Source organism: Lepidochelys olivacea, assembly GCF_965140295.1.
Source record: "Lepidochelys olivacea isolate rLepOli2 genome assembly, chromosome: 5".
NCBI lineage: Eukaryota > Metazoa > Chordata > Testudines > Cheloniidae > Lepidochelys > Lepidochelys olivacea.
Genome location: NC_140415.1, coordinates 127,607,935 through 127,624,391, shown reverse-complemented (window position 1 = coordinate 127,624,391; position 16,457 = coordinate 127,607,935). Strand labels below are relative to the sequence as shown.

General features: G+C 43.8%; 2 protein-coding genes across 5 annotated transcripts in view; one reads left to right on the top strand and one right to left on the bottom strand.

The window, feature by feature from the left end:
- The first annotated feature begins 1,500 nt into the window (after nucleotides 1-1,500).
- On the top strand, nucleotides 1,501-13,927 carry NANS (N-acetylneuraminate synthase). The gene is made up of 6 exons (XM_084628437.1): nucleotides 1,501-1,733; nucleotides 4,166-4,381; nucleotides 8,955-9,054; nucleotides 10,471-10,625; nucleotides 11,697-11,963; nucleotides 12,727-13,927. The coding sequence occupies exons 1-6, from the start codon at nucleotides 1,602-1,604 to the stop codon at nucleotides 12,934-12,936; spliced, it is 1,080 nt and encodes a 359-aa protein (XP_084484563.1). The 5' UTR covers nucleotides 1,501-1,601; the 3' UTR covers nucleotides 12,937-13,927.
- Nucleotides 4,391-16,457, bottom strand: part of TRIM14 (tripartite motif containing 14) — a 46,518-nt gene continuing 34,451 nt past the window's right edge. For 3 of the 4 annotated variants that reach the window (XM_084628433.1, XM_084628435.1, XM_084628434.1), the window contains one exon: nucleotides 13,933-15,991. In XM_084628433.1, the coding sequence (XP_084484559.1) occupies nucleotides 15,456-15,991 (536 nt within the window). In that variant the 3' untranslated portion in view covers nucleotides 13,933-15,455. Of the gene's footprint in view, nucleotides 5,557-13,932; nucleotides 15,992-16,457 lie in introns of those variants that run through there. The other variant, XM_084628436.1, reaches the window with a different exon arrangement.

Here is a 16,457-nt window from a genome sequence, read left to right as displayed (position 1 = left end):
AGAAAGATACATATGGGAGTGTGCCATCCATGTATCAGGAGATCTCCATCTATTAGCTTGTTTGAACTAACTGCAAATATCTTTAGGAAGTGCAGATAGATCGCAAGTGGTTCAATTACCAAAGTGTGTGTGTGTGTATGTTGGAGGGGGGTTTAAAAAAATTCCAGTGTAATGTTTCCATTCATATTATTTCATATAATTGTATCATGCCCCTCTTATTAACAATTCTGTCCCCGTTAGCTAACAATTCTGATTATGACATGTGAGCCAGAAAAGAATCCAGATGGCTCTCTCATAGCTGCATCACCTTTGCAGGAGAAAGTAGTAACGTTGTCCTTTTGTGACTAAAGTAAGCAGCCAGGACTCTGAACACGTACTGGGAGTGGGGCTGGTGAGTTAGAGGACACCATTTCAATAGTCACTCCCCTGAGTACAAATAGTTCCCTCCCCCATCCTTCAAAGGAACTCGACAATGGGAGGCGAGGCTAAGAGTGGGGACCAAGTGGAGGGTGGGTGAGGCATTAAGTGTTTAAATTGCCTGGCTCACTGGTGGTGTCAATATTGTCAACCGCAAACATTAAAAATCATGTCAGCCTCCCTCCTCCCAGGAAAACATGAGACTGGCTTTGAAAAATCATCCATTGCTGCATGAAGGGTAATCCTTGCTACCATGGAAGTCACATCCCTATACACCAACATCCCCCACAATGACAGTGTAGCTGCCTGCCTCAAATATTTATAAAATAACAGACAACCCTCAGATATCCACCCCGAACACATCACCAGCCTCATCCATTTCATCCTCACCCATAACAATAACAAAACCATGGGTAAGCGTCCCCCAATATGCCAACCTCTTCATGGACCACCTCGAAGAAGAATTTCTGGACAAATACACCAGGATATGAATGATATATCTCAGACAGGTCAATGATATTTTCTGGACAAATGGTTTAAGCGCCCTCACAGATTTCCACCACCACGCCCACAGCTACCGCCCGTTCGTTAAAGCGCCTCGGGAAGACTCCCACACCAGCACCAATTCCCCGCACACAACCGCAAAGCAGCAGCGGGGGGGGCTGAGAAAGGCCTTGGCAGGAAAGGAACCTGACGCAGAGTGAAGGAACCTGAAAGGAGGAGCTGACCACAGACGGGGTCACATGTAATTCGGGAGCGTTGCCAAACTCTGTCGGAACCAGGTTTGAACTGAGAAAGATCAGGTTCTTCAGGGTCCTGCCTTAGACCTTTTCTCGGGACGGCGCGGGCCTCCCGCCCACCACCGTGCAATGCACTCCCAAGGGCTGGCACCCGCTAGGCCCCGGCTGGCATCAGGCGCTGGGTTGCCTCGGGAACCAGCCCCTCAGAGGGCGCGCGGCTCGCACCCGCCCGAACCGGACCCGGACCTTCCTTAGCCCCACCCTTCCGTGCGCGCATGAGGCGCTTTGATTGGTGGGACTCCGCCGGCGCTGCTTTGCGGGGATTGGCTGAGGCCCGGGGTGACAGAGCCCGGGCTCCCTGCTGGCGGTGGCGCGCCGGGCGGGGGCAGTGGCGGTTGGCGGCCGTTGCTCTTGGGGCTCGCGCTCGCTCGCCCGCGCACCGCGATGCCGCTGGAGTTCGAGCTGTGCCCGGGCCGGCGGGTCGGGGGGGCCCAGCCCTGCTTCATCATCGCCGAGATCGGCCAGAACCACCAGGGGGACCTCGCCATTGCCAAGCAGATGATCCGCATGGTCAAGGTGCGCGCGGCCGGGGCGGGGCTGAAGGGACCCGCGCTCTGCTGGGAGCAAAGGGGCGGGGTCTCTGTGGGGAGCAGGCTGCGGGAGGTCTGGGGGGCGGGGTCTAGGGGGGGTCTGGGGGAGTGGGTGTTGGTCGGAGAGCGCTTGGAGGAGGTGTCTGTGGGGAGCAGGGTTGCTGGGGGTCGGTGGGCGCTGGGGGGAGGGGTCTGTGGGGAGCAGGGTTGCTGGGGGGAGTGAGTGGGGTCGGAGGCGCTGAGGGAGGGGTCTGTAGGGGTGAGGGGTCTGTGGGGAGCAGGGGCTCTGGAGGAGTGGGTGGGGGTCGGAGGGTGCTGGGGGAGGGGTCTGTAGGGGCGAGGGGTCTGTGGGGAGTGGGGCCTCTGGGGGAGTGGATGGGGGTCGGAGGGCGCTGGGGGAGGGGTCTGTAGGGGTGAGGGGTCTGTGGGGAGCAGGGTTGCTGGGGGGAGTGAGTGGGGGTTGGAGGGCACTGGGGCGAGAGGTCTGTGGGGAGCAGGGTTGCTGGGGGTCGGAGGGCGCTGGGGGGAGGGGTCTGTAAGGGCGAGGGGTCTGTGGGGAGCAGGGTTGCTGGGGGGAGTGAGTGGGGGTTGGAGGGCGCTGGGGCAAGGGGTCTGTGGGGAGCAGGGTTGCTGGGGATTGGTGGGCGCTGGGGGGAGGGGTCTGTAAGGGCGAGGGGTCTGTGGGGAGCAGGGGCTCTGGGGGAGTGGGTGGAGGTCGGAGGGCACTGGGGTGAGGGGTCTGGGGAGCAGGGTTGCTGGGGGGAGTGAGAGGGGATCAAAGGGCGCTCGGGCGAGGGATATGTAGGTGTGAGGGGTCTGTGGGGAGCAGGGACGCTGGGGGGAGTGAGTGGGGGTCGGAGGGCGCTGGGGGAGGGGTCTGTAGGGGTGAGGGGGTCTGTGGGGAGTAGGGGCTCTGGGGGAGTGGGTGGGGTCAGAGGGTGTGGGGAAGGGGTCTGTAGGGGTGAGGGGTCTGTGGGGAGCAGAGGCTCTGGGGGAGTGGGTGGGGGTTGGAGAGCGCTGGGGGGAAGGGTCTGTAGGGGCGAGGGCTCTGGGGGAAGGGCTCTGTATGTGTGCTTGGGGAGAAGCTAGGGCGCTGGGGGCTGTAGGGGTGGGGCAGGCATGCTGTGTTGAAGGGTCTATAAGGGAGCAGGGGTGTTAGGGGGAGGGGGAGCAGGTTTCAGGGGTGGGGCGACCCCAGAAGCTTTGCAAGAGGATGGGGTGTCCTATTCACTGCTCCCTGTGAGCAGTGAATTTCAGCACCGCTCCCCAGCAGCATCACTGCCTTCCCACATACCCTCTCCAGAGATCAGGGAGCCCTGGGAGTGCAGGTCAGTGAGAGCCCGTGGGCATCTGCTGGCACAATGGAGCTCTGAGCTGGCCTAGGTGCCCCACAAGATTAGAGGCAGGACAGCAGTCCTCTCCTAGCTGGTGACGTGTCACACTGAAAAAGATTTATCTAAAGCTAGTGAAGTGAAAGGAGGAAGTGGCCCAATTAACCTACCATGGTCCTCCTTTGACTATATGATCACATACTGTTTATGCAGGATCCTGCCTCATTCACCACATGACCGAGTACATGTATGGAGCCATATGTACCATACAGAGTGTTATTGTATAATAAAAGTCAGTGTGCAACTGTGAAGAATGGAGGATTTTTTTTAACCCTTATCCCTCTGGTAAATCAGAGCTGATTTGAATCTTATCCATGAAAGGCACATTTGCCACTTGGCACTATATCCCTGTCAAATTTTAAGTTTCTTCATCTCCCACTGAGGTGCCAGAGCTGTTTTTTTTTTAAAGCTGCATTTTTAAATAGAAAAATTGCTTTTTTCCCCAATTCTGTAATTGAAAACATCTGAACCATTTTCCCAACTTAAAAAAAAATTGATGGGGGACTGAACAAGTGTGTCAGATTTTACCTAATAAAGCAAGAGATTGTAAAAATCTTATAAGAAACTGAAAAGGAACTATCTACCTGTACTATATATGCTTGGTGTATGAATGATTGCTGTCCACTTGGCACTGCAACTTTGACTTATATTTTGTTATTTTCACTGAACTTCCAAATAGCACTCTTTAGTAAGGTGTCTATAGAGGATCGGTGTTTTCTATATAAAAGCTGATATTCAATATGGAAATAATTGATGTGATTAGTTGACAGTACACATACATGGTTTTTAAAAATGTTTGTCTTTGTTGCATGTGATCCTAAATTATTTTTACGGACACCCTCACACAGTTACTTTCGTTAGTTCTGTCAAAGATAGAAGACGCTGCTATATGTGAAAATAAGTCTTAAAATGAGAATGTTAGTCAGACTGTTACTTTGGTTCTGTGTATTTCTTTTCAGCAGTACTTATGAACTATAGATTCAGTGGCACCTGTCCTGTGCAGATTCTAAGATGATATGTCTTTCAGGAGTGTGGAGCAGACTGTGCCAAGTTCCAGAAGAGTGAGTTGGAGCACAAATTTAACAAAAAAGCCCTGGAGAGGCCCTATACCTCCAAACACTCCTGGGGAAAGACTTATGGAGAGCACAAGCGCCACCTGGAGTTCAGTCATGACCAGTATCGAGAGCTGCAAAAGTATGCAAAGGAGATAGGCATCTACTTCACAGCCTCTGGCATGGATGAGGTACATGAGCTATAGTGGGACAGAGAGCAAAATGCAATTCTTGCATTAATACAGTTGTAGTATTGTGTGATTTGTATGTTAAACTAACATCAAGGGTCTGTTTGGACTCTAAACTACAAAACAAATGAAAATTAGAGCCAGTGTACAACTTTGTCCTAAATCAGTCCCATTGTGTGTCAGGGCTTGTCTACACTGGCACTTTACAGTGCTGCAACTTTCTCGCTCAGGGGTGTGAAAAAACATCCCCCTGAGTGCAACAAGTTTCAGCACTGTAAAGCACCCGTGTAAACAGTGCACCGGTGCTGGGAGCCATGTCTCTCATAGAGGTCGGTGTTTTAGAGAGAGAAAAAGCTCTTTCCCAGCGCTCTGTCATGACTACACAAGCCACATTAAAGTGCTGCCACAGCAGTGCTTTACTGTTGCCAGTGTAGACTAGCCCCCAGTTACAGTTGCATATGTTTCCTACCCAATGTCCCCCAAATACATTTTCTCATACGCTGAAGTACCAACACACAATGGAGCAAGTTAAAGAAAAGGTCTCAGCCAGAATTCTGAATAACTTGATCTTTATCAGTTTAAACCTGGTTACAAAAGAGTTTGGCAACTCTCCCAAGTTACATGTTACCCTGTCTATGGTCCACTCCTCCTTTCAGGTTCACTTTGCATCAAATTCCTTTCCTGTCAAGGCCTTTCTCAGCCCTGCCCCTGCTATTTTGCTGCTATTTTGCAGTTTTGTCTGTTTGCTAGCCACCATACCCCCTTTGCATGACCCAAACCACAAAACTAATGGTCCCTTTTGTTGTCTTTTCCTACTCTTTGGTCAGGAATCCTTCCATCCAACTCCCTCTTCCCGAAACACCCTGATCCTGTCTGACAGTCTCTTACCCACTCTGCCTTCAAGTCCTCTCCTATAAACACATTTTCTCCATGAAGCCTATAATTCTGCTGCTTCCATCAAAGGTGTGTGTGTGTCTAAAGAAATAAAAAGGCCCTCTGTAATCCTCAACTGTTGTAGTTGCTGAGTTCAGTTATGCACATAATCTTGATGTTAACAGATAATCCTTTGAACATGAGGTATAGCTGAAGTCTGTTAACTGGAAAATTCAACAGGTATAGTCTCATTTTCAGTGTGTTTCAGCTGAAGTGTCTGATAAACTTTGCTTTTCAATTTTGGCCTAGAAACAGATGAGCAAAAATACTGTTATGGGTCACTTCATGCTGCCTTCAAGTCAGGGAGGCTTGCTAAATAATGGATAGTGAACTTTTACATTAACAAATAAAACCCAACAATCCCTCATGTGTTCTTACATCTGGGATCTTAAAGTGGGATTTTCAAAGAGACACTTTTGAAAACCCCGCCCTTCATTATTTGGTGTTTGATCTACAAAGTACGAAACACTTATCATGAAGTGCCAAGCCCCTTCCATCTCCCAATGGCTAGCTGAAGTTGCTTAGCACCTTCCAGGATAAATTCTTTTTTACTTTGGATGCTGCTATCTTGTGACTGAGGCAGCCCTCCTAATTTATTTGACAATATTGACCCAAAAAGGCACAAATGCATAATGTATTTGTCTAAGGAGCTGCCTGCAGCCCTCATCGTGACTATTGTTTTGACTGTAAATGCTTCATGCAGTGAAATATTTTTCAATTTGTAATATAAACTGAACATAACTAATAGAATTTTGTGCTATAGAAGATGTAGAGTTAAGTTGTTAATGATATGAGGAAGAGATTTTGATTAATGTAAAGTATAAAGGAAGTGAGTGACTCCTTTATTTACTCTGTTCCAATTTGTAGTGAAGATAAAACAGAGTCCCAGTGAACCACTCTGTGTGCACCGTGTGCGTCATTCAAGGTTATTTCCTATTCCTTGAATCTCTCCCATACGATTTGCCAACTTTTCATAAGAAATGATTCATAGATTCCAAGGCCAGAAGGGACCATTCTGATCATCTAATCTGACCTCCTGAGTAACACAGGCCACAGAATTTCCCCAAAATAATTCCTAGAACATATATTTTTAGAAAATTAGCATAGAGTTAGAAAATAGCTGTTATGCTTAAGAAGGGCTGGGCTCCAAATCTCTATTTTGTGTAATCTTCCCCAAGCCCTTTCAGTGGTAACAGGGGGCCACAAATCTAATTTGTTTATTTAGTTCAAATAATTATGAAGAGCTACAACAGCGTAAGCACAAGAAATTTGATTTAGCATCATAGAGGCGGGGCAAATTAGAATAGATCATAGTTGCTTTTGTTTTTCCTCTTTCTGGCATAAATCCTAGACCCAGATCCTGAAAGATATTTAGGCATCTAACTCCTGTTAACTTCAGTGCAAGTTTGGTGAGTAAATACCTTTTGGAGATCCGGGCCTTAGCCTCTAAATAAACCCCATAACTACAATTAATGAGTTGCAGAATTTTCTGTCCTTTCCAGCATTGACAAAGTTGTGTAGCTATTCTAATGTCTTCCCAAAACAGAGCAAGTGTGGAGGAGTTTTGTAACAGCTCTGCTGATAATGGTTTTATTTTTAATTCCTCCAGATGACTCCTCTACTTAGAGGCCAATTACAATTGTAATGGCAGTCATTGCATGATCTCTGATAATACCTGAATTATTTTGTCTGCAGCACATAAGTTTTTAGAAGAGGGTTGAGTATAATTAACATTTCGAAAAGCTGTTAATATTTCACATGTTCTGATGCAGCTTTATATGTATCTTCTTAGTTGCATTTATAAAATAGAAGTGTCTTCTGGCTTCCTATGTAGGGTGGTAACATTTTTTCCAGATGCCACTTAACAGTTCTGAAGTAATTTTTCCCATAATAGGAATAATTTTTTTTCTTGCTATCCTCTAACTACTGAATAAACAGCTCTTAAATATACAATTATAGAACCTCTAAATAGTTTAGAGACTTGTATCATTTTCTATTCTGACTTCTTTATTTTAAAAAATGGCGGGGGGATCCCTTCTCTTTAGAATGAAAGCATTCTATAAACAAAAGTAGCCACCTGGTAATTTACATCTGGGCCTCCAGAAAACAAAGTCCTAAGAGAGGAGTTGATCACTGTTTCAGAAGGTTGGTGATACCTTTCACCTTTGGGGTCATTGATTCAAATCCAGCCCAAGCTGATAACTGGCTGAAAGTTGTTACCATTTGATGAGTGAAATGAGTTGATCTTAGTCCATTCCTAGTGGACAAAGGTCCACATCACAAAAATCACCAGCAGGCTCCCCATAGACCAAGGTGCATCAACTCAAAGAGGCACCCAGACCCTCTCCATAACAACAGATGCAAAACCTGTAGACATATGTCCACCGCTATGATGATCAATACCCCCACCCCCCACAGCACACCATTCAAAATCCTTGGGACCTACGCATGCCTATCACAACATGTGGTATATCTCATCTAGTGCACTAAATGCCCCAGTAAGAACTATGTGGGTGAAACCAGACAATCACTATGCTCTACAATGAACTCACACAGAAAAATAAGTCAAAAACACCATATTACCTCTGGGTGAACACTTTTCACAAAGTGATCACTCCATTCTGACCTCTCAGGCCTCATCCTCAAAGGAACCTGCCTAATACCTTCAAAAGACATGCGTAAGAGCTTAAATTTATAATTTTGCTAGACACTAAAAATCATGGACTTAAGTGTCTTTATTATTACCACAACTTGTAACCCACTAACTCTTCTTTGACTGTGGAAGTGTTAACTGGCCACTTCACCGTAACAGTTTCTCACAATACATTAACTACGTATGCTAAAAAAATGGTTGCACCTTGTATTTAGCTGTGACACACTGAGTGCCTTTCCCAGACCTGAAGAAGAGCTCTGTGTAAGCTCAAAAGCTTGTCTCTCTCACCAACAAAAGATATTACCTCCCCTACCTCTCCTATATCATGGCTACACTACCACCTGAAGCAAAAATCACCAGCTCAGCTGAATCTGATTAATGTCACTTGAGAGAGGCCAAAGATTAAAAACACCTGGAAGCTGCACTACTCTCTGATGCCTAGAGGTGGGACCTTCAGTTCATGGTGGAGGCACATAGGCAAATCGATGTGGTGAAGCTAGTGCTGTTGCTCCTCATTCTGTGGATAGCAACAAAGATACTTTGATATAGCCCCAAGGATCTCAAAGCAATTCATGGACAGCCAATATCAGTCTCTAGCTCTATCTATCCAGCACCTTTCCTGGCCAGTAAATTTAGTCACACTGTAGACACTATACTTAATCTTGCTAGACTAAACTTCTTGGGCCAAATTCAGTGCTGTTTGGGATTTCACAGGGTGTTAGTCTGCAGAATTTGGCCCCATGCATTCAATATGTTGTCCCTGATCCGGGAGTGGGAAGTGGTGTGATTGATACTATAGGGATACGTTTTCGTTGGAGTATGTGTGTGCATAGCCTTGAATATCAAGTACTTTTGTTACAATTACCTAGTCTTTCTTATGGAAAAGAAGGGCTTAGTTATCCACTGTGGGTGATTCTTTGTTGATGTTGAGTAGGAGGGGGACTGGCAATTTTAGGAATTAAAAAAAAAAAATGTGTTCTCTTTTCATAGATGGCGGTCGAGTTTCTGCATGAACTGGATGTTCCATTTTTTAAAGTAGGATCAGGGGATACAAACAATTTTCCATATTTGGAAAAAACAGCAAAGAAAGGTGAATGGTTTTATTTTTGACTTTTTTATTAACCGTCACTGAGTCCCAGTATATCAGGTCCCAACCATTTACCTCCCACTTGAGACAGTTTCAGTAATTTCTCAGTTTCAGATTATGTCTCCTTGTGAATTCCTTTAGATATCGTCTGTTACAGCCTGGCCCAAGCGCTCTCTCTAAATGGACCACCAGTCTGTTGTGCATGAAGCCAGCTGCTGGAGCCCACATACGTCTAAGCCCCTGGTTCTAGCTCTGGGTTTCTCAGGCACACTCCCAGGTGTAGAGTGCATATCTAACATCCTTCTTGAGCAGTTGGTCCCTGCAGTCCAGCCACTTTAGACCCCAAAACCAGTGACCTAGCTCTCCCAAGCCCCCAGTTGCTTGTACATGTTCCATCCAAGCTCCACCTCTCTGTGGGCACTCTGAGCTTTATTTACCCCTTCAGTGACAGCATGGCAGGAAAGCAAGGAACACAGACATAGCAACGGGATTTCTTAATCACAAACAATTTACTCTTAACAAAGTACAGTAGAGAGATATAGATCTTTAGAAAATAACAAACAGTCCTAAATGCAGTGCCCCCCCATTCCCGATTTCACCCATTCTATGAGTCCTCGGTGTGATCAGCATCCATAGGCTAGTCAGCTTGTCCTGCCTCCTTAGCCTAGTCGTCTTGTATGTCTCTGTGGTCTGGCCCCTTTCTTAGAGAAGCTCCCCTGTTTTAAAACAGTCTCTGTTCCTCTTTTTCCCATGTCCTTCAGCTAGGAGCGTTCTGGGTTCCAGCTGCCTCCCTGCTCTCTCCCCTCTTGGCTTAGAGCCCATGAAACAAAATGAGGTTAGCAATTTAACACAGACATACCCTCAACCTGTCACAGCATCAGTTTTAGCAATCAGGCAAACTTAATATCATGCATCTTTAAATAGAATGCAATTGCTCGTAGTGTATTTTAGCGTTAAGTGAACAACAGACATGGTGTTTTTGTTGCTGGCATAACATTCTTTCTAGTTTAACTAATTTCAGACAGCAAAATGAAATTCTTGATAAATGCTTAGGTGCGGTGATCTAGTAGCTCTGACATCTCAGGGATTCTCTACACACACAGTTGCACTGGTTTAACTAAAGGTGTGATTTTTTTTTTAAACTGATTTAGTTAAACTGGTACAAAAGGCTGTGTGGACACACTTAGTTTAGTTTAACCAACCTTATATTGCTTTAGCTTAAATCAGTTTGGAACAAGTTTCAGCTATGTCAAAATAAGCCACTCTTGCACTGAAATAGCAGTAGTCAACCTTTTGGACCAGTATAACCGAATCTGTTTAAATTCACATCTTATGTTAAACCAATGCAACTTTCATATATAGATTAGCCCTAAGTCATGAAGCCTTGGGAGAAAAATGACCGTTTGTTTTACCGGCTAGGTCGCCCAATGGTAATTTCCAGTGGGATGCAGTCAATGGACACAATGCACAAGGTTTATCAGCTTGTGAAACCGATCAATCCCAACTTCTGCATTCTCCAGTGCACTAGTGCTTACCCTCTTCAGCCTGAAGATGTCAACCTCCATGTGATAACGGTCAGTGAATCATATGTAATGTACAGCGTATAGGGAAGGCAGGGCACAGATGAAATAATGCACTTTTACTTCAATTCCTAGATCTTGGTGATGCTGGTATTTGCTGCTGAGAGGGCAGAAAATATCATGTTTCTCTAGTTCCCCTAAGGATCAAAGTGAAAGCTTCTGCTGGAGCCCTGATTGGCAGAATGTGGCATCAAGAAACTTGATTTATTTATTATCAGTCGATACATGCACACTTAAACGGTGCTGGGTGTGAAATATGCATGGAAATATTATCTTGTGCTTGCATTCTATCGTGGCATAAAACAAAAATGTGTAGGCAATCAGACACTAAGAACCTAGATAGTAGGTCAGGTCAGAAAACTTTAATATTTCCAATGAAAAGCAAGAATGTGATTAAAATGCATCTGTGCCCTGAGATAGTATGTTCCTGTTGGTAGTAGGCACATGGACATTTGTAATTACTAAGGATACTGAGGTAAGAAAATAAATGTTTGCAAAACTGTTGAAAATATTTAAGTACATGCTTAACAAAATGCACATGAGTAGTTGCATTGTTTTCAGTGAGACTATTCATGCATATATAAGCACTTTTAGGATCAGGTCTGAAGTATCCTCTGCTGCAATGTTATGTGTGGTGCTTTATTTTAAAGTTAATCTGTATCCAAAGGCTTTCATAGACATTTTTAAATTGGTTCTGTCCAGTTGACTCTTGGATGGGAACAGAGACACACATTGTTAGTGTAACCCACTACCTTTGGCGTTTAGGTGCTGACGGATACAACTTAACTAGGAAAAACACCAGAGAAGTTTTAAGGTACAATGAGCCAACCCTTCCTTACTCATGCTGGTTGTCCCAGTGAACCCCTTAAACAAAATCAGGCTAGTCAGTAGTGCAGTGCATCTAGTTCATGTTAATTGAAAGCAGGATTTACCTGTTAAACAGCCAACCATTTGTTTTATGACACTAGTTGTCTGTATATTCACTTACAGGCATTGTTACATTTGCTCTCTGTGACTCTGAAATTGATATCCTTATAATTCAGATCAACTTTGTTGTAATTCAAGGCGTATCAGTCAGCTTTTCCCGATATCCCCATTGGCTATTCTGGACATGAGACTGGTGTAGCCATTTCAGTAGCAGCAGTTGCTATGGGTGCTAAAGTACTGGAACGCCATGTGACTTTGGACAAAACATGGAAAGGAAGTGATCACCAGGCATCCCTGGAGCCGAATGAACTGGCAGAATTGGTGAGAACGATCCGTCTGGTGGAAAAAGCAATGGGGTCTCCAGTCAAACAGCTCTTGCCCTGTGAAATGGCCTGTAATGAAAAGGTAACTTTCCTTTTGAATTCACATGTAGCTAAAGGCCAACTAGACTGACAACTACTTGTTCTTTGTTTAGTATGTAGGAGAAGTTACTTGCAAACTTAACTGCAGATCCTCTTCTACTCCCATTAATATTGCTCCTTCTGCATCCCCATCCCAAACTCTTTTGCTGCTGATAGCAGCAACAGCATTCATGTGTAGACACTTCTAATGCTCCAGAGTTTGTTTGTTAGCACAGACTTACTACTGTGTATAATTCATTCATTAGTTTTGTCAGCATATAAATATTTCTACTGATAATCTTGCCAAGGTGGGCAAGTACAGTGCAGCTCCAGTTAACCAAAGGTTGGCTGCAGTGCCCTCTGGTAGAGTCAGGCTTGAGCCATAGGCATCCATAGACCTCTTCTCTTCTAGTAACCTGACCAGTCTGGGGGAAGGTAGGCTTTCTTCACTGTGACTAGAAGAACCCCAATCATTCACACTCCTGATTCTAGAAAGCATTTGGGTGACACCTTTGCCCTCAATACAATGCGGCATTCAGCTATATTTACAGTGAAGATTTCCATACTAAGACATCTTTGCTAAACTGATTTGAAATGAGTGCATTTTGAAAGTAGAGCAGACATGAGAGAGGAAAGTCAGTGAGTTTTCTTTGTAGCTGGTAAGAAAAAGACCTCATTTTCCATCTCTTTCGCTTGTCCTTGGTACTTTATGAATTAGAATGCACTTGGCTCAATTTTCTAACCCTCTTCTGTTGGTATTTCTGTAGCTGGGAAAGTCCGTGGTGGCAAAAGTGCCTATCCCTGAAGGTACGGTGCTGACTCTTGCCATGCTCACAGTGAAGGTGGGAGAACCTAAAGGATACCTCCCAGAAGAAATTTTTGATCTGGTTGGCAAAAAGGTCAAAATAAACATTGAAGAAGATGAAACAATCACTGAGGATGCAATAGAAAATCATGTTAAAAAAGTGAAATGCTAAATGTAAGCATTCACTTCTGTATTGTTCATAACATGCTGTGCAGTACAGTACTGCAGCCATACTCTTTGGAATTAATAGCATGGTACATTAGAAATGAAGGGATTTAGGTATGAGAATCTGAACGGAATTTCTATGTCATGTTGGCAAAAAGATATTTGCCATGAAATTATGAACCCAGTTTTATTAGAAGTTGTGTAATATTGTGCTAAAAAAGGATGTAATCTTCAACATCACCAAAGATCCTGTTCAGAAATGTCTTGTATACTGCTCATTGTCATGATCTCGCAGTAATGGTTATTTGGGTGATGGTTTATTTCAGTGAACAGTATGTACAGGTTCCTTTTGGGATGATCTAGATCTAAGATGTCAATATGCACGTACCAGTCTCAGTAGAACTATCCTAGCAGAAACATGTCTCATTAGACAATTATGCAGTAAATATTCCCAGTGACCTTTCTTTTTTTTGTAAACACCTTTAATCATCTGATGCTAGAGACTGGATTACGTACAGCATTTCTGCTCCACTGTGACAAATCATTAGTGTCTCCTGGCTACCTTTCCTCCCCATCATCTCCTTTACAGTGAGAATTGCAGCCTCCTGCTACAGCAGCCTTGCTCCTTGCCAACTGATGGCTGCTGCTTCGCTCCTGCATGCAGGGTTATAGGCTAGGAGAAATGGCAGCTATGGGCTGCAGGTAATACTCTTCAGTTACCTTAATAACTGGAGAAATACCTTATTAGAATTGATAAAGTCATTTTTATCAATTATGTTGATGGAACTTTCTACCTCCTATGACTTTAGGTATCTTGGACACCCTGACAATATAAGCAGAGGTGTGGGCTGCTTAATGTTTATCTTAAACGTACTACTGCAGTGCCTATACATTTAAGATGGGAAGAGGTTGTTTCATTCAGTTTCTTGCTTAAATTGTATGAATCATGATTGTGAGCTTCAGTTGATTCAGTATGCTTGCCTTAGTAGAAGATGATGCTAAATGATTGTTAAAATAAACATTTTTATTGAAAACTTAAAACAAAAATGAATCAAGTTTGTCAAACAAAAACTGCAACTTTGCCATTTCATTTTAACAAGGAGACCTAGCCCTTGCATTTTTCTTAATATCCCATGCACTACAATACAGATGAGAACATTATTGTAGGTGTGCCTCTGGCATTGCTAGGCCTGTGCTCTCACAAGGTTAGCAAATACAGTAGTTAAAGTGCTACAGCTGGGTCTACACTAGAAAAAGGACTTTTGTGGATATAATCTAAGAAATCATTCTGAAGTTTAAGTATTATGGATTTGGGAAAAGAACAAGCCACCACTCTTATGACTGTTGCTCTCAAAGTTACTGTATTTGTAAAGTTGGGTGTGCATAACAACCCACTTGCATGTGAGTGTGTTAAAACACTGTCCTCATTAAGCAGCAATAATTGAGTGCCTTTGAAATTAGAAAGCTGGAGAGAAATTAAAGTAAAATCTCCCAGCTCCATAAGCTCTGTGGTGGAAGTGACAATGCAGCTAGAATCTAAGGTGGAGATGGTCCTTTTCTACATGCCTCCGACTTCCAAATGGGAGCTGTACAGCATCACAGTGCTTCCTCTCACAATACCCTGCTAGTATATGGGTGAAGGGTGGCCACCTTCAGAACTGCTGCAGTGTGCATTTCTGGAGGAGTGCATCTACGGAAAGTTTGACTGTAAAACAGTAGGACAGGCTTCCACCAGTGGCGAGTGTGCTGTACTACTTAAATCAGCTCAATTCAAGGTCTAGTTACTGGAGCCGAACAACACTAGATAGTGGAGATATAGAAGCCCTTACTCCAGGAAAATCTGAAATGAGTTTTAGGCAACAGTGAAAGCAATCCTTCGATTGTTCTTGGAAGCTTTTTACCATGAGCTATTTCAGTTACTGGATCTTTCTCCAAATTCAGACAAATAACAAAATTAAACTAAAAGTTGTATCTTACATAAACCAAGCTCAGAGTTATACCTATGGCAAGATGGTAATCTCTCCAACCAGCTGGAGGTAGGGTAGTAGTTTAATAAAATGGACTGCTAGCTCCTGTTCTAAATGTCAGTTGCAAAAATTATGATAGCTATCATGTAATTTAAAATAGGACAGTGTTCTATTTTGTAAGCCACAATCCACTACAAAAACAGTGTAAAATTGCTTTAGTCTTTTAGACACCCTGAGGAGGATTCTTACAATTCCATAACCTGATGCCATTCATAAATGGCAGAAGAGCACTTTGAAAATACAATCATGTAAAAATCACCCATCTATAATAGTACCTTCTGGGGTATTTGATTTGACAAAGACCTGAGTATCTAAACTGGGTACTGAGAATCACATTTTAGTGATCAATATTGAGTCAGAAATATACCTGTAGCTACACCCTTTAAAGCCTTACAGCATGGTTGCTGTAATCTGGGAGAATTAATTTATAACTCCTTTTAAAGTAGTTTTACACACACATAATTGAAAAGCAGGCTCCATTTCTTTGTCTCATCACTTCCTAAGTCAGTTTGCAGATTGTTATTGCACCTTCCCATAGCCTAAGTGCTGGGTAAAGAGGCTCTGTGAACTTGCAGCGGAACGTATGCAGGTGGGCCATACCATCCGTTACATTATAGAACGAGAGGATGCCAGCCTCGTAATCCAGGAAAACACCAATTCGTTCGGGATCGTCATGTGTTAGGATCAGGGTCCTCTCTCCTTTGTGAAATGCCCAATATTCAAGGTCAAACCTTTTTATACACCAGGATGCTCTGTTCCACCCTAGTCGACAAGTTTCGGAGTCTCCATGTCTCTTGATTGAAGGGAACGCTGCTCCAATCCACCATCCTTGTCCAGCATGAAGCACGTCCACTTCCCAGTAATGGCTTCCAGAGAAGAAGGCATCTTTGCTCAAGACTTGCCATAACTTATCAAATCTCTGGGGGCTAGAAGGGTAAAATTTCCTCCTCCAGCTGCAGCTTACTGTAAGACGATCCTCAGACAAACTCAACCTGGGATGAAGGCTATCGTATTCCAGGGTTGGAGATCTCGCATCTAGAACCAAACCCATAAGTATGTTACATCTAATTATTTGAAACTTGCATGAGTGACTAATAGAGATCTCTTGAGACAAGTCAGGCCTAATTCCTATGAATGATGGCAAGTCTATCAGAGCACTGAAACTGACTATGGTAGAGGATTGTAACTTTGTTGGGAAAATACAACTTAAACCCCCCTCCCCCCTCCCTTTTTTTTTTTTTTTTTTTTTTTTTTTTTAAGGAAAACTGCATTTTTGATTACTTGTAGTTTAAGAAACGTGTGAAGGGAGAGGCCCTAAAACAAACTATAAATTAATGTCCTGTTTTTTTACAAACTGGTTTAAAACATTGAGTAAAATGTAACCAAGGAAAACTGCTTTGCATAAAACTGGAGGACACAATATCAGGGAGAACCCAATTTTAACCAAATTCAGCACATTAAATAACAAATAAGTATAAAATACCAACTATTGCTGTAGATT

Bases quoted from the DNA above. Each gene is read 5' to 3' on its own strand.
- NANS (XM_084628437.1), top strand. From the start codon at position 1,602: ATGCCGCTGGAGTTCGAGCTGTGCCCGGGCCGGCGGGTCGGGGGGGCC. The intron at 1,734-4,165 runs GTGCGCGCGGCC...TATGTCTTTCAG, and splicing joins AGATGATCCGCATGGTCAAG to GAGTGTGGAGCAGACTGTGC. The intron at 10,626-11,696 runs GTCAGTGAATCA...TTGTAATTCAAG, and splicing joins TCAACCTCCATGTGATAACG to GCGTATCAGTCAGCTTTTCC.